We start from the raw sequence: 24,460 nt of genomic DNA, 5'->3' as shown, positions 1-24,460 counted from the left end.
AAGAGAGATGAATTCATCAGGGAAAAGATGAATACACCCTACATAATTCATTTTTGGTCTTATTTTGTACACTCCACTGATATCTAATTGATGAGGAACTGGTAAAAAATCTTTAGATAGATTCTTCAGAGCCACCTTTAGGGGTATGTCACCTTTAGGGGATATTTAGTTGCATTGACCCTCAAATAAAATAGGTTGTGCTATGGCTGACCCCTACGCCCACCAAACCTAACTTATTCATATACACAATCCCTGCATATTCCAGTCGTCACCCAAGGCTGTACTCATTTATGTGAGCTCAGACTTAGTATCACATTCATGACTGAATGGGAGGATAAGTGGCTACTACAGTGATGGGTTGGGTATGATTTGACAATAACATTTTGGCCACTCCACCACTGATCTTCACTGGTGAGGTTTTCCACTGGTGTTATTGGGAGGAGTTCTTCTAGTATCTTAAGTTCCACCAGTGTTGCAGGGCTTCTGCCAGATTCTGGAGCCCCTCGGCTGACAAAACTCAAGCAGAGGATAATTGCAGCCTTAATATATTAGTCAGATTGATCAGATGAAAGTCTTTTGATTGACTAAAAATATTGATTGATTGACTCTGAGTAATTGGTTAGACCGGTTTCTGAAAAAAAGTATTGTCAATACAAGTATTTATAAAAACTGCAAATAGCAAATGCTGTCTTCTAAGACATTCCCTCCCTTTTCCCATGCACAGAAGGCAATGCTTCTACTAAAATACACTTCTCCATCAACCTAAAAGATGCTTCTGCTTCAGATCTATTCCTTTTACCAATATGAGAATATGTGCACATTTCAGCAAACAACTGATTGACAAGAACCCATAAAATTAAGATATCTCTAACTGGGTATCAGTTAGCAACACCCACAGATGATGTTAAACAGACTTATTCCACCCTGCTTCTCCAAACCCAGACCTGCAGTTCTTCATAAGCGCCAGCATTTGAACAGCTCCACTCTCCAGCATCAGGGACAGCCTAGGCCTGGCTCCTTAAACAAGTAGGCTGCCTGTCCAGCAATCCAGCACTTGAGACACGAACGAGTCTTTAGCAGAGCTTAGAGGACTCCCTTCCAGGTCAGGGAGTTTAGCCGTCACCAACAGCTCTTATTTATTAATGTTACTTTTATATCCCCACTTTTTCCTGACACTATTCTCTCCCTCCTCATCCTCACAGCAACTCTGTGAGGTAGGCCGGTCTGGCAGGCTGCGACTGGCCCGAGGTCAGGCAGTGAGCTTCTTGGCTGAGTGGGGATTTGAAGCTTGGTCTCCCAGGCCCTAGTCCAACATTTTAATCGGTGCACCACAGCGGCTTTCTTAGGGGGCTGATTATTAGCCATAAGCCCAACGAAACCTGCAAGTTTTGAGGCAAATACTTCTGAATGCCAGTGGCATGAGAAGCCTTGCTCTGAACACCAGATAGTGAGGACAAACAAGGAGGGCGGGCTGGGCCTCGAAAGAGGCCTCCAGTTCGCCATTGCTGGAAGGCACGGGGAAGGCTGTGGACACTCATCTAACCCCAGTAGGCCGCTTCTTGTGCCCTCGTGTTGGGGAAGGGAGTCCTGGAAGCAGCTAGGCCTGGAGGTCACCCATTCCCAGCCCCTACTCTCCTTCCGTGGTTCACGCAAGCAAAGTTTTGCTCGCTCCTCCTCACAAACAAGGTAGCACGTGAAAGCCGACCGGGCCGCCTGGCGCAGCACGTGGCTGGGGAACCCCGGGAAAGGAAGCGAGCGGGCCACACAGCGCTGGGGAGCTCGATCTGTGTGGGGAGTCCCCGGGGGAGGCTCCCCAGTGCGGGGGGGGGGGTCAGAGCCGGATCCCCGCTGGGGGGGTATCCCCAGGCGAAGGGGGGTTGGGTTGTGGCCGTCCAGCCCCAGTGGCAATGCCCCAGGCCGCGAGGGCTCCTTGTTCTGCCTCGGCGGCCCCCCCCAAATACCACAGCACAGCCCCCCGCCTGCAGCCAACAAGAGGCAGCCAGTCTTTTCATCCCTGTACGCACACCGCAGGTGGGGCGCGGGGGGCCTCGCAGGAGGATGGAGGGGGACGGACGGAGGGGAGGACTTCAAAGCCCCGCTTGCCTCATCCCTCCTCCATCCTTGGCGGCAGCCAGCCCCTTGGAGCGGCGCCCCGCGATGCTGGGCGGGAGGTGGCGAAGGTGTTTTTGGCACTCGCCGGGCGTCTCTTCAGACGGGATGGGGGGGGGAGAGAAAGGAGGGCGGCCGGCAGAGCGACGTCTGTCGGCTGGGAAATGAAAGTCAAGCCTCGGAACGCCCCCCACCCCTCCGCCCCCCGTTTCTGGTCCTCCTCGTGCGGTGGGGTGGGGTGGGGGCGGAGAGGAGGGGGCGGGGACTGGCCGGCTGCTGCCGCCGCCCCACGCGGCGCCGGGGCTGGCGGCGACCCCGGCGGGCTCCCCGTGCACTCCGTGCCCCTCTTGTCATGTTTGTGGTTTGGGACGAGGCGGCGAGTCCGTGCACCAAGAAAAGCCGCGCGCCCTCCAGCCCCGCCGCAGACCCCGGACAGCGCGGGCCCCGAGCACCGGCTCCCGCTCCCCACGCCGCTTTGCTCGCCGCTCCTTCGAGCCAGGGAGACGGGTCCAGAGCTGCCAGACCCTCGGCGAGGCGAGGAGCAGGCACAGGCCGGAGCCCCCCAACCGAAAGCCCGCCAAGCGCCGCCCGCCAAGCGCCGCCAGGGGCAGAGCGCGCACCCCTCCGCTGCCTCTGCCGTCGCAGCAGCAGCAGCAGCAGCCGCCCGAGGCTAGGCGAGCAAGCGCCGATCGGCCGTCCAGCAAAGCGGCGGGCTGCGCTCACCGGCTCCCTCTCCTCCTTCCCAACAGGTGGCTCCGCGTCGCCATGGGCAGAGGGGCCGTGCAGATGCTGCTGCTCTTGGGGCTGCTGCACTGGGGCCCCGGCGGTGAGGGCAGGAAAAGCTGGAGGCGGCGTGGGCAGCAGCAGCAGCAGCAACAGCAACAACAACCGGCGGCGGGTCGGGAGCGGAGCGAGGCGGCTGGGCAGCCGGTGGAGAGCTTCCCATTGGACTTTACCGCTGTGGAGGGCAACATGGACAGTTTCATGGCTCAGATCAAGAGCCTGGCGCAGTCGCTGTACCCTTGCTCGGCGCAGAATCTGCACCAGGAGCTGAGGCTGCACATGCTGCTCAACAGCTCGGTCACCTGCAACGACGGCAGCCCCGCCGGGTGAGTGCACATGCCAAGCCTGACCCTTCTGCGATCTCCTTGCTTCGTTCCTGGCCCTTCAGGCACCTCCCCTTAGCCCATCTTCGTGGCTCCTGTGCTTAGTAGGAAGCGAAGAAACGTCTAAGAAAATAGAGCCCTTCTCCATCCTCTCTGCTTCTTTGCTGTCTATTTTAATTTGTGCGCACAAACCCACGGCCACTTCCATCGGCGTGTGCTTTTGTGCTCTCCCGTTCCGTGCCCAACAGTTTTTCTTTTCTCAAGTTCATACCACTAAGAGTAAGAATCGGAGATGAACTTACTCTTAAACCTGTGCCTGAGGGCAGACAGAGCAAAAGTAGAAGTGGGTAGTAGGAAGAGAAAACTTTTTTGAATGCACCTATTATTTTTTTCTTATTGTCCCTTCCACTTTAGTTCCTTGTATTTGCTAGATTTCCTTATACAGTAGTCTCAAGTTAGTAGCTCTCCCTTATTCTGAGGAATATGCTCTAGTCCAGAAAACAGGGACTTTGCAAAGCAGAGTAGATAAAAAAAGTTATCTCCCAGCAGTATAGTTCCTTGGAACTCTGTAGAATAGTCATTGAAGCTCTGCGGTGCCCCTGTTTCTTTTAGATCTCAATTCAGCTACCACAGCCCCTCTAGCACGAGCTGCTTTCTGAAACAAGAACTCTGTGAGTTCTCAAACTAGCTCCACGCAGACGCTCTGTGTATGTGCTGAGCAAATATGGATAACATTACCCGCTTCTTTGTAAAGCACCGTTTCTGCGGAGGGGATGCTTGACAGAGCACGCACACGACTGTTTACTATTAATACCATTTGCTGGTCCCTCTCTGCTCCTTAGTACTTCAAAAGTGCTGAAACAATCCTTCCTAGTGTTCAAGCTCTGCTTCCACCATGTGGCCTTTGCTAAGAACGCAGCCAGTAACAGGTGGAATAACTCTTTCCTGCCTGGAAATACTTAGGAATGCTAGGAATTTGTTTAATGCATTTATTTTGGAGCAAGATGAAAGCCTGGCTCAGGGTCCCCGAGAAGGCCCTTTGATCAGACTTCGTTTGGAGCTCCTCTGACAGCCGTCCTGTTTCTTTCTCTTGTTCTTTAACCAAGTATTTTATGTAACCCTCTTGATATTATAATGAGTTGGTGTATCAAAGGGCTTGTGGCTGAGTGAGCCAGTCTCCCTAATTAAGTTCACGCTGCCTTCTGTTTGTTTTTATTTTAGCTACTACCTCAAAGAATCGAAAGGCAGTAGAAGGTGGCTGCTTTTCCTGGAAGGTGAGCTTGAGTTTTCTTTTAATTTATTTAAGCAAAGTTCAATCATTTTAGGCTCTTTTTGTAAAAAGTGGAGGGATGGCGGAAGAGCTTCCCAGCTGCTTTCTTCAAAGACTTATAGCGAGTGCTGGCTGCCTTCACTATAACCAATGTCTCCATCCTTTCCCCCCCTTTTACGGTTTCATATGCCATGCCACCTGGAGGTTTGCTGGCAGCCTAACTACTCACCAAACTTTAATCAAAGCTACTTAGTCAATCTACTTCTTGCTGTTGTTTGCTTGCAATGTTACTTTTGGCGTTGTATTTCCTAGGTTTCAATGCATACATGCAGTAAGTCTCCAAACAGATTTTGGTCTACACATATATGCTGTTTTCTCTAATTTTCTTCTGCGTAATATGAAATAAATTAACTGGTACGTACATTCCGGTCCTGAACTCATCATCTGTTTGGAAATGTCCCATTGCTTTTGATGGTACTGTGGTCCAAGAAATAGTATTTTCAAAATTTTGCAAGCGACCATATGAAACTGTGGCTAAGATTTATCGTTATTAATATAGTTACTTTTCACTACAGTATTTGTTACTAAAAAAACAAAACAAAAAACCATTTTGCATGCTTTTGCCATGCAAACATCTCAGCTACAGAATTCTCTGCAGCTTACAGAAGTAGTGTTCTTTGGGTAATCGGTACTAAACACATGTGAGGTAGATGGATCCACATAGAGAAACAAGCATTTTTGGGTGCTTCTGCATAATAGTGCAAATCCAGGCCTGGTTGAAAGGTTGGACGTGCCTTTTCAGGCTCCTCAGAATATTAAATGTAAGTTTGGCTAGATCTAAAACCGGAAGGCATCAGATTAATTCTCAGGAAAGTTAGATGTTGCTGAAAAGGCTTGTGGAAGTTAGCAAAATGTTCATAGGAGCACTTCAAGGCAGATCATGCTTTGGAAATGATGGCAACCTACCTTTTGAACAGCCTTATGCTATAAGTGGCTTTTTATTTTACAGCACATACTGCTTTTAAATTACACTATATTCAGAAATAGCACTGTGCAATGCAATCCTGCGCACGCTTACTCATAAGTAAGGAACACTGTGTTCAGTTGGGTTTCTTGGAGGGAAGCGTGCATAGTATCACAGTCTTAAAGTCACAACAGGGTCCCACTATCACATTATGCTGGATATTATGTAAGTGTTATTATGCTTTTTGAAAATCCCACTGCACTATAAACCCTACTCTGTGGAACCAGGATGAGTAAAAAAATAAATTCTTTCAATTAACTTAATGACACTAATAGTTTCTTATGCAAACTACAGTCTAAAAAGATGTAATAAGTGAAACAGGATGAAATGGACACTATCCGATTCTTGCTTTGTTTCTTTTCTGAATCAGGAGGCTGGTACTGCTTCAACAGAGAGAACTGCAACACTCGGTATGAAACAATGAGGAGACTTATGAGCTCCAAGGAGTGGCCCACTACCAGAACTGGTAAATTCTTTATTCTCACCAACCTGGGATTTACTCTATTAATTATATATTGCTTCTACTTTCTACGTTTTATTTTACTGGAGCACCTTCCTGCTTCATTAAGTCCAAACCATGACAGCAGTGAAGCAGCATTCCATAATGCCATTTTAAATCAAACAGAGGAGACACTTCATGGTGCAGTTGCCACTGTGGAGAAAGTCTAGCCCTGTGCCCTAGCATTGCTGACTTATCTACAGTTAAGGAAGGATCATGGAACAGAGCGTTCTCTGCAGATCTGAGGGTGCACTTATCAGAGAGTATACTGCCCAGACCCGATATAAGGGCAGTTAACATATTGTAATGAGATGTTGTTACAGTGTGAGTATTTTTGAAATGAAGTGTTTTATCTGGACTGCTATGTCGCATTTTAAAATAATTTTTTAGTAGGCTTTTATGGTGATGCTTTGATAAGGGTTCCTTTCATTGTCTTCCTATTCTTGGTTTGGATACCTCTGTGTGGGAAATGGCATTAAAAATTCAAATTGTTATAAAAATGGACTTCTACTGTTTCTAGAAATCAGGAATGCTAATTTATATTGCATCTGACAGCAGGGCAGTACATATTCAAACAATGTGAATGAGAACTGAAGATAACTTTAAAGTAATATGTTTTTCTTTTTTCTTTTTAAGTTCTGCATCAGTTCCCCCCGCCTTTTAGTTTTGATTCTTTTTGTTTTTGTCTGTATTGTCCTTTTATAAATAGCTATCATTATTTTTAATGGTGAAGAGCCACCTGATTGGAAGTGTATTGGACACCTGGGGGAAGCGGGACACGGGTGGCGCTGTGGGTAAAACCTCAGTGCCTAGGACTTGTTGATTGTAAGGTCGGCGGTTCGAATCCCCGCAGTGGGGTGAGCTCCCGTCGTTCGGTCCCAGCTCCTGCCCACCTAGCAGTTCGAAAGCACCCCTAAGTGCAAGTAGATAAATAGGGACTGCTTTATAGCGGGAAGGAAGGTAAACGGCCTTTCCGTGTGCGGCACAGGTGCTGGCTCACCAGTGCAGCTTCGTCACGCTGGCCACGTGACCTGGAAGTGTCTTCGGACGGCACCGGCTCCCGGCCTCTTAAGTGAGATGAGCGCACAACCCTAGAGTCGGTCACGACTGGCCCGTACGGGCAGGGGTACCTTTACCTTTACCTTTTAGCCACCTGATTGGAAGTGTATTGGACACCTGGGGGAAGAGCACACCTGGGAATAGCGACCCATGAACACTTTCTGTGTCCGTACCTTCAGTAAAGTGGGCAGCGATGATAGTGACTCCCTCATCAGTTGCCTGTAGGGATTGCAATGAGTTGTAAATCTCCTAAATAAGTCATAAATCTTCAAGATATGCAGATAGACCTGTTAAGCAAATTCTACCAGAGGCTTGTTCAAGACTGCATTCATCTCTCTGGCTCCAGGAAACACAAACATCCCATAGGGTGTTATTCAGGGAGGGTGAAGTAGATGGCACATTGTGAGCAGACACCGGAGGGCTAAAGCCATCCGTTATTTTCCTTGCTTAGCACATTTACATAATCACAGGTATAAGCACTAGTTCAGAAAAACATCTGGCAGCCATGGGGGCTGGGATCAGGTATTGGCATAGCTGTCAACTTTTCCATTTTCTTGCGAGGAATCCTATTCAGAATATGGGAATTTCCCTTAAAAAAAGGAAAACGTTGACAGCTATGGGTATTGGTTTTTGGCCAGCACTTACGGTTGGTGTTGGGACCTCACTGCCTAATTCAGCCTTCCACATCTTGTTATCTTCCAGATGTGTGGAACTCCCAATTTCCCATCAGCCCCAACCAGCAAGGCCAATGGACAGGGATTATCAGATGCAGCCTTTCTCAACCTTGGGTCCCCATATGTTTTTGGCCTACAACTCCCATGATCCCTAGCTCACAGGACCAGTGGTCAGGGATGATGGGAGTTGTAGGCAAAAAACATCTGAGGACCCAAGGTTGAGAAAGCCTGCATAGAATCATAGAATTGTAGAGTTGGAAGGGACTCTGAGGATCATCTGGTCCAACCTCCTGCAATTCAGGAATATGCAGCTGTCCCATACGGGGATCGAACCTGCAACTTTGGCACTATCAGCACCATGCTCTAACCAGCTGAGCTATACAGGCTGATAAGCACTGTAGTTCAACAATTTCGAGAGGATCACAAGTTCCCGTTTCTGTTTTTAAAAAAATTCTGCATAATACTGTTGTCTCTTTAGATGGAGAGATTTGAAAAAAGGATAGGGATCCTACACCTTTAATTCTTGTGTACTTCATACTCTAGTGAAATATCCAACTCTATGATTCTATGTGTATGCATCTGCTTATTTGCCTGGAGTAGGAATTGGCTTCTTATTTGAAGTTTTAGAGTTTCAGTTTGGGAAGTGTATAATTTGTATCATTTTACTTCAGCCTCTCTTTCTTGATTCCCTTCCTCTTCTCTATTCCTTTAATGGCACAAACATGGATACATTCGGGGATGATTTATTGGATACACTGTATTCTTTTAAATTCTGAGAAACTAGGAAATAATTTATTGTCTGCACTTTATTCTTGCAAATGCTGAGACCCACATACATAAGGCTTGGAGATATGTGTACAAAGTCCTTGCCTCTTTAGCATCTTTTGCTATTCTGTTACTTTCAAATGTTCTCCACACATTGCTGCTTTGATATCTGACAGATGTTTTTCTTTTTGAATATATTTTTATTCTCCCATTTACAGGAACTGGTATTCTGTCATCGCAACCGGAGGAAAATCCACACTGGTGGAATGCAAACATGGTGTAAGTAGGGGAATGATTGTGTAAGTTGGGAGGAACACAACAGATGTGATGAAGCAAGCAATATACAGGGACTGGAATCAAAGTCCTTTGTGGCTGTAAAATGTCAAAATGGGTAGGATAGCATAATTGACAACTTCAGTTTGTTTTATTTGAGGGTATTTGTACCCCATCTACTAACCAAAGTTTTCAAGGCGGCTTACAATATATTTCAAACACAGTAAAAGAGATGGTGATACAAATGTCACTACAGCAAAGCAAAAAGCCCACCATCCCTTTGTTCTCTGATGTTCCAGCAAATGCCATCCTATATAGTCAAATCTCCTGGCTATTGAAGCAGCTAGAGTTCTATATAGTCCAGGAAGTCTTCACTGGGTGGCTGGTGCTGATGTCTCTCACAGCCCCAACCCTAGTGGTAGACACAGGAGGTACTGGGTGGAGCAAAGATGCTACCATGCCTTCATTTGCATTATATTCGGGAAGAGAAACTAGATGGAGAAAACAAGAATACCCCCAAAAGCTTCTTCATCGATGTAGGAACAGGGCGGGCAGATAAGGGTTTGGGACTACTTAAAAGTATGACATGGTTGCCGTAGCAAACACTGGCAGTATGTAAGGGGCTGGCACATGTCTCCATGCGTGCTGTGGACATGCACCAAGCTGCAGGCTGTGACATATATCTGCATTTGGGCATGTTTGTTTCCTTTTCAGGCTTTATGCCTTTATCATGACAGTGGTACACAGGGATATGTGCCTGCTTTGCAAAGTGTAAAACACACTGTTAATGTCCGTTAAACAAACACAGTGCTCCTTGAGTGAGTTCTTTCTGGGAGTATCCAGCTGGTACCATGAGATTTGAATGGGCATGAAATTGGTCTCTTTCCGACTCCCTTTGGGTTTAATTTGCTTGACCCCTGCTTCACCCCTCCCTGCATGTCAGAGGAATAATGGCGCTCACATATCTCTTGTCTCTTGCAGTTTCATCCCCTATTGCTCAAGCGATGTCTGGAGCGGAGCCTCTGCCAGGATTGAGAAAAGTGAGTGCTTCTGATAGGCTCCTGCTGCCAGACAGACATTATGCATTAAAGGGGATATGGCCCAACTTCTCTACAGTTATGCAAATGAAGAAATGGTTCTTGCCAATGGGCAGGAAGGAATAATAAATATTCTCCGGATAAAACATCCGCTTGCTAACTCTGCTTTGTCATGGTTCAGAGCCCCATCACGCAGAGTAGCCTGAAGGGAATAGCTGCATCCTGAATGTCTGAGGCCCAGCCAGTCTGTTTAGCTAAATGTCCCCCACTCCCCCCACAGCAGCCAGGATTTGGTAGGGAAGAACTAAACAATGCCAGGATTCACAGACTGAATCATGAATGCTCCCAAGGATGGGTTTGAGGGACTTGATCACCTAAACCTATCACCAAAAAATGACACAGAGAGGCCAGAGAAAAACTGTATTTTGATGGATGTTGACCTAAATGCAGTTCAAAAGTTTGGGGCTACCAGCATCGTTGGCTCAGTAGATCAGGTTTGGGGAAGCTTTGACTCTTCAGATGTTACTAATCTGCAACTCCCATCAGCTCCTGCAAGCGTAGTCAATGGCCATGGATAATGGGAGCAGCAGTTAAGCAACATCTGGAAGGGCAATGGTTTCCCCACAGCTGCAGCAGTTCAAATCTGAATCCTATTATAGTCCTTTCCTCTCATTAATTCACTGGTCTCTTCAGGATGACTCTTTTCCTCTTGGTGGCAACTGCTGATACCTTGGCTTGTCGGGTGCCTCTGGTAAAAAGATAGGGCTCCCTCATGAACTTTTAATACCCTTGCAGGAGAGGGAGCTTCAGAAGCTGGCATGACAAGGTCCACCTGCTGAAATTCCCTCTTCTACAAGGTTGTTTAGAGCAGTGTTTCCCAACCTTTTTCCGACTGTGGCCCATTTCCAATCCTGTTTCTTTCCTGTGCCCCCCTCTGGTGTAGCCAAGGAGGGGGGATGGGGGGCAGCCCCCCCAATAAATAAGTAAAAATCATTACAAATCTAAGGTTCTCTCCCCCAACTTAAACCCTGGCTACGCCCATGCCCCTCCATCCTACCAGTAGAAAGGTAGCTATTTAAATGTTTTGTTTGTAAATAGAATATGCATTATTTATAATTTATACCAAATACAATTACTGGTACATAAAATGATAGGAAGATAATGAAATATTGTTGAAGCAGAAAAACATAGAATCATAGAGCTAGAAGGGACCCCATCTTTCTAGTGCAACCCCCTGCAACGTAGGAAACTCAGCTAAAGCATCCATGACAGATGGCCACCCAACCTCTGCTTAGAAACCTCCAAAGAAGGACAGTCCAGAACCTCCCAAGAGAGATCCATCTTCCATGTATTATAAAAAGTAAACAACACTTATTTGACCCCAGTCATCTGACACAGAGGGGGAAACCTACAGATATAGTCCAAAAGGTGCACAGGGAGTTCTATATATATGGGAGAATTTTAAAAAGCAAGTGGTCCTCACTGATCTGGTGCAAAAAGATCTTGTCACCTGGAGGAGCTCTGGCTGCCTAGATAAAGCACTATAGTCTCACACATCCTTACCTGGGAGTAAGGCCCACTGAACTCAGTGCGGTTTTCTTCTGAGTAGACACTTAGTTATTTACTAGATGCTAGTCAGCAGCACCAGACGATCCCGCTTGGCTAGGCGCTGGGATGGATTTCATCCCATGCCTTGCAGAGCCGGGCTGACACTGCTGACGGGCCCTGCACCCCTAGGCAACATCCAAAGGCCCCCATCCGGCTAGACGCTGGGGTGGATTGCATCCTGTTCCTCGTAGAGTCTGGCCCAGCACTGGCAACAGCAACAAGCAGCTCTGGCTCGCCCAGACTTGCCCATTCCACCCCACCACCGTACTTACCTGACCTGCTTGTGATTGGCCAAGTGGATAGCTAGCCAATCAGGATTTAAAAAAATAAAAAGATTTTTTTTAAATTTACTTCTCACTTCCCTCTGTGGCCCCCTACCCTTGTGCTGTGCCCCACCTTTACACATTTTTCACCTGTGGCCCCTGTAGACTATCCTGGGGGGGGGGCCAGAGGGGCCATATTGCCCGCCGATTGGGAAACACTGGTTTAGAGGCACAGGGGTGCTGTCTCTTTTACCCTACTACAGTGGTACCTCGGGTTACATACACTTCAGGTTACATACGCTTCAGGTTACAGGCGCTTCAGGTTACAGACTCCGCTAACCCAGAAATAGTACCTCGGGTTAAGAACTTTGCTTCAGGATGAGAACAGAAATCGTGCACCAGCGGTGTGGCGGCAGCAGGAGGCTAAAGCTAAAGTGGTGCTTCAGGTTAAGAACAGTTTCAGGTTAAGAACAGACCTCCAGAACAAATTAAGTACTTAACCCGAGGTACCACTGTAATAATGTATCACAACATAACAGTCCTGCATGAGAATACTTAACATTTCACAATCCTGCCTCTTATAACAGTACAAGATTAATATCTGGTTCAATGAAGCATTTCTGACATAAAAAAGGACAGAGAAGAAAAAAACAATATCCTTTATTCCAACAGACTATTTCAGTCAGTCAGCATTTTTGAAGTGGGTTGAGCAGATCTACTGCCTTGACTTCAGAGACATCGATAGAGGAAGTTATTTGAGCCACCAGTTTTGAGAGGGTGAGCAGATTCAACTGCCTTATCTGTATTTCCTTAAGAAAGAGTTTCTTGAAATACTTCAGGAACAAAGGATATTGTTTTTCCCCCCTTACACTGCTGATCTTGGTGTTTCCCAAGTAGCATTGGTCCTCAGGTGAGCACCATGGTAGCTATAAATTTGAACTGCAGGCGAATCTAGTGCTTCCACTGGCCTTGTGTATAACTTCAGAGAGCCAGGATTGGTTGCCACCGTTTTAGGTTGTGTGTGTATCTTTTCTCTTTGCCTTAAAGACAACAAAGGGATTTCTGATACATTAAAAACTTGACACTTCCCCTATGGCATAAGCTTTCACCACATAGGTAAAAAAAAAACCAATAATAATGGATCTTAACTTGTTATGTTGTGGAAGGTTGTTGAGCTGCTTTTCTGTCTTTTGCTTAGAGGTGGTAGCATTTCAGAGATGGGAGATATAACCTTGTGCAAAATTACGTTCTAGTGATTTTAGGGCTGAGACATCAGGTGACGAAAGATACTGAGTTCTGCTAGCAGAAAACCACACAAGAGCCTCTGCTTGTGAAGTGGGACTTTCCTCTATCCCACGAAACTGCCTTGGCGGAGACGTATTAGAAGGACAAGCCGGGTCAGTGTGCAGGAGAAAGAGAGGGGAAGATGGTTCTGTCTGGCAAGCTGAAATGCTCATGCTGATGGAACAATTGCTATAGCACTTTGTTAATTCTTCTCAGTACACCTGAGGTACATGGCTAGACCCACAAGCACCAGCCAGGTTCCCACAGAATTTTGTTTGCAACAGAACTATTTTTAAAAACAAAATTTAATTACATTTAAATTCTGCGTCCCCTTCAAGGAGTTCAAGGCAGCACCCACGGTCTTCCCCACTCCACTTCATCCTTGCAACAAGGTTAGGCTGAGAAATACTGAGTGGCCCAAGGTTACCCAGAAAGCTTCATGTCTGAGTGGTGACCCTGCTCTCCCAGGTCCTAGTCTGAGACTCTATAAAGATGTTGTCTGTTCTTCCAATTCATATAGGCCACAAGCCTTCAGTGGAGAGGAATGGGAAAATGTTTTAACTAAACTGCAGCTTAAGCAATTTTGTTTACTGTGCACTTTTTTCTTTTCCTCCTCCCCACAGATGAATTTGTCTTCATGGGTGCCCTTATCATTCAAGAGGTTGTAAAAGAGTTGGTGGGAAAAGGTCTTGGGAATGCCAAAGTCCTCCTACTAGCAGGAAGCAGGTGCGTGTATACAAGGACTGTCTAGAAAGTGTCTGTCTGTCTGTCTGTCTGTCTGTCTGTCTGTCTCTCTCTCTCTCTCTCTCTCTCTCTCTGTGTGTGTGTGTGTGTGTGTGTGTGTGTGTGTATGGGGGAAGATTGCCGATTGACTTGTTGGTGATGTGCATGACTTTTACACCACAGGCCCCCTTGCCCTCTTGATGGAAAAAAGTGCTGAAATTAACAAAGGCTACCTTTATCTTGATTTCTGCATATTTGTGATTGTCCTACTTTGTGGTGTTAGAAGATGCATTTCAATATGCTTCTTGAACAGTAGCAGCACTTTTGGATGAGGAAGAAGGGGGACTTCTATGTGAGATTCCAGTAATGTCTACAACCGATGCCGTAACTGGGGGGTATCTGAACTGGTTATTACATTTAGGTAGTGGAATATTTTGATGTCAAGGTGCTTGGGTTTATTCTCCGCAAATTAACCTTCCAGCAGGTGATACAGCTCACTAGCTTAAAGTGGTAGATCTCTGGGTTGAATGGCAGTAGATCAGCAAGGATTTTAGACTTTCAATTGTTTAACAGTAGCAAGCACCAAATGAGCCCTCACCTTCCCCCATCAAATTAGAATGCTGAAATAAAACTTGGGAGAACCAGCAAAGGATTTTTATATGGGGGAACTGTGAGCTCAGACCAGTTACGATGCCTAGGATAGAATCTTGTACTCAGAAGCAGTTCAGTGATGAAATGTCCAAGTGAGTATCTTTTGCACCTGTCTCCAGAGATAGCAGGATTCTACTGAAATCCAAACTAGATCCCACAAGCAGCCACTGTCTCTTCCAAGCAGCCATCTCGTTAGGTTAGGTCAGGGGTAGGCAATCTAAGGCCTGGGGGCTGGATCCGGCCCAATCGCCTTCTCAATCCGGTCCGTGGATGGTCCAGGAATCAGCGTGTTTTTACATGAGTACAATGTGTCCCTTTATTTAAAATGTTATTTGTGGGGCCTGCCTCGTGTTTTTACATGACTAGAATGTGTGCTTTTATTCAAAATGCATCTCTGGGTTATTTGTGGGGCATAGGAATTCATTCATTTCCCCCCCCCCAAAAAAAAAATAGTCCTGACCACCACGTGGTCTGAGGGACGGTGGACTGGCCCACAGCTGAAAAAGGTTGCTACCCCCTGAGTTAGGTTTTCCAAGCACCCACCACTCCTTTAATGGCTACAAAATGGGATTCTAGAGTTGGAAGGTGCATTAAGGTTGCAATTCTGCACCCTTTTACATGGGAGCAAACTGCATGCATAGGATTGCACTGTTAAGATAATGCAACCCTCTAAGGCAGGATTGGCACCATCCCAATTCTTTTATTCAGTAGCTTCCTATCTTGCCACATTCCTTAACAAATCAAAATGGTCATAGTGTTCTGTGCAGTTTTATTTGTCTGAAGCATCTTTGGAATCTAGCCAATATATAAGGTTAAAGGTTTAATTACAATCAAGCAGTAATTTTTGTTAAATAAAAAAATGCAAATGAGCACAATTTACAAAACAAGGCACACTAGAAGAGCACCCTATGAATCAGATGTGGATGACAGGTGTTTAGAGAATCATGGCCCTTCTGTAAGCAATCCTGAATATGTCTGTGGTTGTGTTACAGTCTCAATTGAAAGACTGATGCTGTCATTGCAGTGCTGGTGGAACAGGGGTGCTCCTGAATGTAGATCGAGTAGCCGAGCAGCTGGAAGAGATGGGGTATCCTGGGATTCAGGTCCGTGGCCTTGCAGACTCTGGATGGTTCTTGGACAATAAACAGTATCGTAGAACAGACTGCATTGATACCATAACCTGCGCCCCTACAGAAGCTATCAGGAGAGGAATTAGGTACTGAAGTATTCTAAAGTATCCTTTTCAAGACTGAGCAGAGACACCTAGTCTTCCTTTCTTTTTGTAATTATAAGAAGTATCTATTACCTTTAGCTGATGAATTTCTATTTGGAAAAGAAATAGTATTAATGAAATGTGGCTGAGTAGAAGGTGTCCCCCCCCCATAGTAATCTGGCACGAAAGTAAGACAAGTATAATTTTCTTCTTGCTGAAATGTATGATTTGTTCAGTTTGCAGCTCTGCTGCCCTCTGCTGTCTGTAATTTTTGTAACTTGCACATTTTTGGATCTCCGCTGCAGAACAAGCTGCTGTAATTAACTCTTGTTATCATGTCATCTTTCAGGTATTGGAACGGACTTGTTCCTGAACGCTGCAAGATGCAGTTTAAAGAGGGAGAGGAATGGAATTGTTTCTTTGGCTATAAAATTTATCCCACACTGCGATGTAAGTATGAAACGGAGAGTTTTCTGCTTTCTGTTTGCTGATCTGAAATGCGCTTCAGAAGATTCCTCATTATCAGTATTAGCAAGGGCCAGCAGTGTCAACGCATTGAAGACTTTAATGGATAGTCATGTACCTTTTAACAGAAAGAATTTCTGACTCCCAGTTGCTTAGCAGTAGCAATAGCTAAGTGAATTGTTGGATTTGAATAAATATTTTTTTTTAAAGATATTTATTGAGTTTTTCCACCTTTATACTTTAAAAAATAAAACAAAAGATAAAACAAAAAAGTTAAAAACACATAAAGTTTACAATCCTTATTTTCAATAACATATTTCCCTGACTTCCCCACACCTCCCCTTCTTATATTCCAATTCAAATTGTTAATTCAATAAGTTCTTGTCCCCAATTTTTGACCTTTTTATATTTAATTCATTTTAGAAAAACCAATTTTAACTTATAAACATCAGTATTTAAACATCAGTGCTCATTCTTAAAACTTTTTTCTAAAGTCGACCCAAATTCCCTTCCACGAATTCCCCAATTTTCATACTAGTAACAAAACAAAATAAAAAAACAGATTATAATTATGCACCCTTTGGATTCCCAAACCCCACCCCACCCTTTCCCGGTTTCAATCCCCAACAAATGTCCATCAGTCTTAGTCTACTATCAGCCTGGGGACCTCACGTCCGAGGCTCTTAATTCTCTCTCAATTCCTCTCTGCCAGTTTTTTTGGTAGTCCTTAATATTAAACACCAGATCTCGGAGAAGCTCTGTCCCAATAGGGTCCATATTTCTTCCAGCCAGACCTCCATACTTAAAAGTGGAGCCCAAATCTTGTTTCTTACTCCTTTTAAGTCCAAATGTCCCAAAAGCTCCAACTTCCACCTTAATCAAATTTGTAATCCATAGGTCTTCAGATCTCCACATAAGGAGATCTCTCCATTCTTCAATCTTCAATTCAAAACAGATTTTCATCATCCAGTACTTATTTTCCTTTGTAGCCATCATGTCAGGCCTCTGGCTCTCCTTTGTCATCTGCAACATTACATCTCCTCCTTCCTTTTCCTCAGAAACAACATACCGTATTTTTCGCACGATTGGACGCACCGCACCATAGGGCGCACCTAGTTTTTTGGGGGGGAAATAAAGGAAAATTTTTTTCCCTTTATTTCCCCCCCAAAAGCAGGTCAGGGAAACCGAACCAGGTCGAGGAACAGCGGGATAGTGGCGCTGCGCCTCCCTGCTGTCCCCCGAGCTTGTGGGGCTGGCTGATGTCTGCCTGGCGCGCGGGGCGCTCTGATTCAGGGTGCCCCGCCCGCCGGGCGGCAGGCTGCTATCCGCAGCTTGGGGAGCCTTGCGGGGAACTCCTGCAGGGCTCCCCACCCTGCGGATGTCTGCCCGGCGCGAGGGGCGCTCTGATTCAGGGCGCCCCACCCGCCGGGCGGCAGGCTGCTATCCGCAGCTTGGGGAGCCTTGCGGGGAACTCCTGCAGGGCTCCCCACCCTGTGGATGTGTTCCCGAAGCGCCGGGCGCTCTGCTTTCAGGGCGCCCGACGCTCCGGGAAGCAGGCTGCTATCCGCAGCCTAGACATCCCTGCGGGACCTCCCGCAGGGTTGCCTAGGCTGCGGATGTGTTCCCGAAGCGCCGGGCGCTCTGCTTTCAGGGCGCCCGACGCTCCGGGAAGCAGGCTGCTATCCGCAGCCTAGACATCCCTGCGGGATCTCCCGCAGGGTTGCCTAGGCTGCGGATGTGTTCCCGAAGCGCCGGGCGCTCTGCTTTCAGGGCGCCCGATGCTCCGGGAAGCAGGCTGCTATCCGCAGCCTAGACACGGCTAGCGAAGCGCTAATCCCGAAGCTTGGGGCTGCGGAGCTCAGCGCGCCCCAAGCTTCTGGGTGCCGGCAAGGTCTAGACGGCTAGCGGAGACCTTGCCGGCACCCAGAAGCTTGGGGCGCGCTGAGCTCCGCACGCCCCAAGCTTCGGGATTAATGCAGCGCTCCGCTAGCCGTGGGAGAGCTGGGTCTCCCACGGCTAGCGGATAGCTTCCTGAAGCCTGGAGAGCGAGAGGGGTCGGTGCGCACCGACCCCTCTCACTTTCCAGGCTTCAGCGAAAGCCTGCATTCGCTCCATAGGACGCGCACACATTTTCCCTTGCTTTTTAGGAGGGAAAAAGTGCGTCCTATGGTGCGAAAAATACGGTATATCTCTTTCTCCACACTCTCAAATCTTTCAAGTTTCTCTTCTTGTCCAGCTGCATGAACTTCATTTGAAGTCCCTATCAAATTCAATGAATTTGTTTACTGTTAAGTCCAGAGTTGCAACATTTGTAGCCAAAACATCAATTTGGCCTTGTAACTTTCCCAAGAGAAGAAACACTCTGTCCAATTTAGCTTGAATTTTTCCTCCTTCAGCCATTCTTGTAATGTCCCAAAATCCCCTCTAGAGGGATTTTGGTTACTTTATCTTCCTTCCAGTTCAAATCCAAAAATCAAGCTAGTTTGTATCAGTTCTTGCTTGTTTTCAACAAAATATAACCAAATTGTAGCAAATATATCCAGCAGAGACAGCAGAAACAAAGTTCTCTTTTTCCTTCTTGACAGCTAATTTGACAGCTGTCAAACTCTTCTATATCTCCTCAACAGGCTCTCTCGCGGATCACTCCCGGGTCCGGGGGGGTGGCACTTCAGCTCTCAAAATTAGCTCTTATCCTCCAGTAAAATTACTTATACTGCCAAATCGTGAAATTAATGTCTTTTACCCAATAAAGAAGAAGAAATTCTCTCGACCTTAGTTAGCTAGTCCTTGCTTTAGATTATTTATAAGACGGGGAGACGGACTTCCTGTTTGCGCCTTCCCCGATCGTGCCTAATTCAAAAAAAAGTTTTTCTTTACAAATCCAATTTCCGTATTACTCACGGGTTGTTGCTTTTAGAGTCCAATTGTTCACAAGAAGAAGTCAGCGCTCTCCGACCATGGCATGCGGCTTCACTCCGCAGAAGAAGCAATCGACTCTCAGCACCGCGCCGCTTACCCCGTCCCCCGTTCCGAAGCCTTTAAAAAGGCTCCTTCGCGGGTCGGGGGGGCGCAAATGGTGCCCGCCGAGTCACCAGGTTCACAGGCTTCAGCGCCTGCGATTTCTGAGGGTCCCCGCGTCGCCGCAGCGGCAAGACCCGGATCCTGCGGAGCCGATTCCCTCCGGAGCTCGGAGGGAATCCGTCATTAGCCGATGGCGCTAACCCGGAAGTCCGGATTTGAATAAATATTACCACTCAGAATAGATGTTCCTTGAGATGCTGAAGGAATGCTGACAACTTACAGTTTTATAAACAAAACCTACTATATTGTTAAGAAAGGATTCCATTTCCTATTGCAGTAACACACCAGAATCAAAATAACCTTGAAAGATAAGAAAGTGTATTCTTAAATTTCTGCCTCACTGACTAAAATTGTGCATTTTAAGCTTTAGCTGATTAAACCAATGGAAGTTTGCATCCCTGATAATGGGGAAACCTTTCCTCAATTCTTCTTGCTGCAGGTCCTGTGTTTATAGTACAGTGGCTCTTCGATGAAGCCCAGCTCACCGTGGACAATGTACATTTGACTGGCCAGCCAGTGCAGGAGGGGCAGTGGCTATACATCCAGAACCTGGGTCGTGAACTTAGGAACACCCTTAAAGATGTGACGTTAGTCTTGCCTCTTATCTTTTCCTAAATACTTTCCAATATGTTCTTCTAAAGATGTGGTCTGGAAACCACATTCTTTTTAAGATCACTGTGTGGTTTTTGTTTTGTTTTTAAATTGACAATAAGGCTAAAGTAAAGGTAAAGGGACCCCTGACCATTAGGTCCAGTCGTGGCCGACTCTGGGGTTGTGGCGCTCATCTCGCTTTATTGGCCAAGGGAGCCAGCGTACAGCTTCCGGGTCATGTGGCCAGCATGACTAAGCTGCTTCTGGCGAACCAGAGCAGTGCACGGAAACACTGTTTACCTTCCCGCCAGAGCGGTACCTATTTATCTACTTGCACTTTGACGTGCTTTGAACTGCTAGGTTGGCAGGAGCAGGGACTGAGCAACGGGAGCTCACCCCGTTGCGGGAATTTGAACTGCCGACCTTCTGATTGGCAAGTCCTAGACTCTGTGGTTTAACCCACAGCGCCACCCGCGTCCCACATAACTTCAAATATCCTAACAATAAGGCTACATATACACTATACATTTAAATCACCTTCCCCTGCCTCAAAGAATTCTGGGCACTGTAGTTTGTTAAGGGCTGCTGGGAATTGTAACCCTGTGAGGGGTAAGCTATGGTACCCAGAATTCTTTGTGGGAAATAATGTTTTTTGAATGCACTTTAAAGGTATAGTGTGGACTTAGCCTAAGACACGTTGTCAGATAAATTCTCAACTTACTGTCTACATTCATTCTGTGTTAGGAATCTGGTTTGTTTGGTAAGCCACCAAAAATAATTGGAGGTCCAGTCACAGTTATCCCTACAAATAAAGCACAAGGATACCCAAAGCCATATTGTGAGGAATGACCAAAGACTGGGTTGCTGGGAAGGAAATGTATCAATATTTTGCATTGCTCCTATCACACCTATTCTATATCTTGTTCTTTTCTGCTTCAGTGCCAGCTTTGCTCCCGCTTGTTTGTCTCATGAGATCATCACACGCAAGTAAGTACCTAGGTTGGGGAGATGAACTCTCCCTCTTGCTTTGTACTTTCTCCTATTTGTGGGGGCTACGGTGCAGCCCTAGCCATGTCTACTGAGAAGTAAGTCCTATTGAATTCAGTGGGATGTACTCCCAGGGAAGTAGGGTTAGGATTATAGCCTTGGTACCGAAGAGAGCACCAGGGAAGACAGTTCCCCAGCCGCCCACTTGGGAAGGCTCACTAGAAAATGGCAAAAGGTCCTGATAAGCAGAAGTACGGTAATTGCTCCTACATCTTGAGGAACTTCTTTAACCCTCTAGGAGCCAATGTAAGTTGGGTCCTGTGTTATCTCGGATTTGATTCTGGAAAGAATGACGCGGAGACTTCAGCGGCATTGCGGAACGCCCACATTCTCACCGATACTATTTCTGTGCTGCATCTGTCAAGAGCTTACTCTGTCCCCTTCCTTGCAGATACATCACGATGGCATAATGCCTGCATGTGACATAGGTCCATGTTCTTGGTGGCCAGTGGGAGGAAATCAATGTAGCGCTGTGGCAATTGTTCCATCAGCACAAGCATTTTAGCTTGCCAGATGGAACAATCCCCCCCATCCCTCTCCCCATGTGTTGTTCGGGGGGCAGGGTGTTCTCCTAAACTTCCCCAATCCAATTGTTTGGGGCCTCTGGGAAAGGAGGAACCCTGTTGCATTAGTGGAAGTCTTTTTGCGAGCTTCCACTAGCAGAACTTGTTGATGGACTCCCATTTTGAGCATGTTCTTCTAATCACAGCCTTTCTATTTTGGAGCGTGCGAAAGGTTAAGCACAAATGAACATGAACAATAACAGTGATGCAACTTGTGTGGTTTGTGTCTGCAGTCATTGGACAGACATCCAAGTGAAAGGGACCTCTTTACCCCGAGCCCTGCACTGCTGGGATCGCAGCCTCCACGACAGCAACAAGAATGGGAAAGCTCCACTGAAAGGCTGCCCTGTCCATCTGATTGACAGCTGTCCCTGGCCACACTGCAACCCCTCATGCCCTACCATCCGGGACCAGTACACAGGACAAGAGATGAACGTGATCCAGTTTCTCATGCATATGGGGTTTGATGTGCAGAAGATGGCGCAGCAGCAGGGTCTGGAGCCCAGTAAACTGCTGGGGATGCTGAGTAGTGGTAGCTAGGAGAGTTTTCCACTAAGGAGGACTGCATGACTGCGTATAGAGCAGGAGCCTTTTAGCTCCCCTCTCAAACTTCCTGCCCTCCTTGCTCACTTTCATAACATAAGCATCTACACAGACACATACAGGCACAAGTCATGCACGCACACTCTGGCACAGTTAGTATTATCAGGATAAAATGAACACCAGTTGATTGAAATGTTACCTCTACTTCAGGGGACAGTCTCAGCTAAGCGTCACCTCTGTCTGCAATAATTCACTAACAGTCTGCAGGGAGCCCATAGAAAATCACGAACTCTCTCCAGAGTTAAAAGGACTGTATACTTTTTGCCTTTTCCAAGAACTTTTCACACCATGAGACTGACAACAAAAGGTGCTTTGGGGAGGGGGAAGAAAAGGACTGGATTATTTGTCCAATTAGAAATGATGAAGGTATAGCTGATTATATGACTTCCTGGAGGCCAGCATCTCACGATGTAACATAATAATGTACAAACCGAGCACACAGGCTAGAAAAGGACTTATCTTGTACTCAATTTACTTTTGTATTATTTTATAAAATGATTTTTATTAATTTTTAAAGAAATAAGCAAGAAATATAAGATTAATGATATTGTTTTGTAACATATTTTTTTAAATAATGAAGAAAAAACACCTTGTGCTATTTTTTGGCAATGTGAAAATATTTATTTTAATATGTAAATGCTATTTATAAGGGCTGACCCAAGATATGCTCACATGTTGTTGTAAAGTTGTAAATACTTCTCCTTTGGAAAGGTTTTCCTTCTGATCACATATGTGTGAGAAAGGGCAAGGGTCAGCAGTGGCATTATTATTATTATTATTATTATTATTATTATTATTATTATTATTCTTCAAATTGTTTATTAGATCCCCATGACTCTTTTGAAGTATGTTTCTTGTTGTTTGTGAAAGGGGGAAAGATTATCAACCACAGCCTCAGTAAAGAGCTTTTATCCTTCCTGCTCACCTACGTTCTCTCCATCTTTTGTTCAGAGAGGACTGTGTCCTTACCTGTGAATCAGATCCTGGAGATATCCCAGATAATTTCTGCCCTTAACAGTGGAGTAGCTGATTTTGAAGTATATGGATGTTACTGCTCAGAAATAGCCCATCACATTTCTTCTGTGCTGTTAAATTTTAGTTGCAGCATTATGTCATTAAAAGCTTCCATGCTTGTCAGGGTTGAGGGCTAATGCAAATTCCAGACTCTTTCCAACACCAGGCAAGGACTTGGCAGATATTCTGCAGTCAACTCTGGCTTGATTTCCAGGAACCAACTCACATCTGGTTGAGCCTTTTCTCTCTGGACTTTAAGGATACAATAACAATGGAAATGAAAGGAATAGAAAGGTGCCCAGACATATTTTTTTTCCAGTTGCCAGGCACCCTCATATTATCAAATGAGTACATTATTGTCACCTCCCTCTAATTTACTTCAGATGGTCGGAAACAGAATCACATCACCATTGGTTACTACAGCTAAGCAATTTTGGTTTTGAGTCTCATAGGTCTTGCAAGCCCTTAATCTCCTGTACTCCTACCCTAGCTAGGAAGCCCTAGTAGGTTAAAAGATAGGAGAAGATCAAGCTGTTGCAATGCACTAGACTATTTACTATCATAAGGATTGTTTATTTAAGACCAAATGCAAGAACTTAATCCATAAAGTTTTTTGTTTTAAAGGTAATGTACTACGTGCCCTAGGCAGACAAATGGCAGAAAAGGGATGCAGGAGTTGTTGCCATTCCAGCTGATCACAAGGAAAGTAAATGCTGGGTTGGGTTATCCCAGTCAGCTAGTGGGGGGAGATGCAGCAGAAAAGGGCAGGGGAAAAAGCAGCCTTCAGTAATGCATAGTCAGCTGAGAGAGGCCACGAGTCTTGAAATGAACTGCCCCAGATCTTAGCTCAGTGATAGAGCACAAAAGGTCTTTTCAGCTGTGGGCCGGTCCACTGTCCCTCAGACCATGTGGTGGACCGGACTATATTTTGGGGGGAAAATATGAACGACTTCCTATGACCCACAAATAACCCAGAAATGCATTTTAAATAAAAGCACACATTCTACTCATGTAAAAACACCAGGCAGGCCCCACAAATAACCCAGAGATGCATTTTAAATAAAAGGACACATTCTACTCAAGTAAAAACATGCTGATTCCTGGACCATCCACAGGCCGGATTGAGAAGGCGATTGGGCTGCATCCGGCCCACGGGCCTTAGTTTGCCTACCCCTGTCTAACACCTAGACTACCATGGCCAGGCAATGTTAACCATGCTGGAGCTAGTGGAAGCAAGGGACTGACTCTGTAAGGCACCTCTCATCATGTTCCTAGGGCAAAAGATGAGAATTGGTACTCCAGATTGTTTGAGTGGTAAGAAGGTCTGGCATCAACCAACAGAGGAAGGAAAGAAGCTATTTGATCAATCACAAAAATCTGATACAGAAGGATGCTGTTACCCTAGGACCTGACATCACAAGGCAGTGTGGGAAAGGGTAAAACAGGGTGTTCCTGGGTGGGGTGAGATGACAGAAATTGACTTGGGTGTCTTGTCTCAAAAAGGGAGAGAGCTAATTGCCTAAGGCAGGGATGGGTGA

The 24,460-nt window shown here is 46.0% G+C and overlaps 1 protein-coding gene across 1 annotated transcript; it reads left to right on the top strand.

Moving 5' to 3' along the window:
* Positions 1-2,672: 2,672 nt before the first annotated feature.
* NOTUM (notum, palmitoleoyl-protein carboxylesterase) lies at positions 2,673-22,229 on the top strand. The gene is made up of 11 exons (XM_053375695.1): positions 2,673-3,218; positions 4,437-4,489; positions 5,880-5,975; positions 8,725-8,785; positions 9,761-9,819; positions 13,595-13,697; positions 15,370-15,561; positions 15,908-16,008; positions 19,544-19,691; positions 20,635-20,682; positions 21,539-22,229. Exons 1-11 carry the CDS (start codon positions 2,875-2,877, stop codon positions 21,843-21,845), a joined length of 1,512 nt encoding a protein of 503 aa, XP_053231670.1. The 5' UTR covers positions 2,673-2,874; the 3' UTR covers positions 21,846-22,229.
* Positions 22,230-24,460: the final 2,231 nt, after the last annotated feature.

The sequence above is a fragment of the Podarcis raffonei genome, chromosome 2 (genome assembly GCF_027172205.1).
Source record: "Podarcis raffonei isolate rPodRaf1 chromosome 2, rPodRaf1.pri, whole genome shotgun sequence".
Lineage (NCBI taxonomy): Eukaryota > Metazoa > Chordata > Lepidosauria > Squamata > Lacertidae > Podarcis > Podarcis raffonei.
Note: the sequence above shows the minus strand (reverse complement) of the source record. Positions and strands in the feature narration are given on the sequence as shown.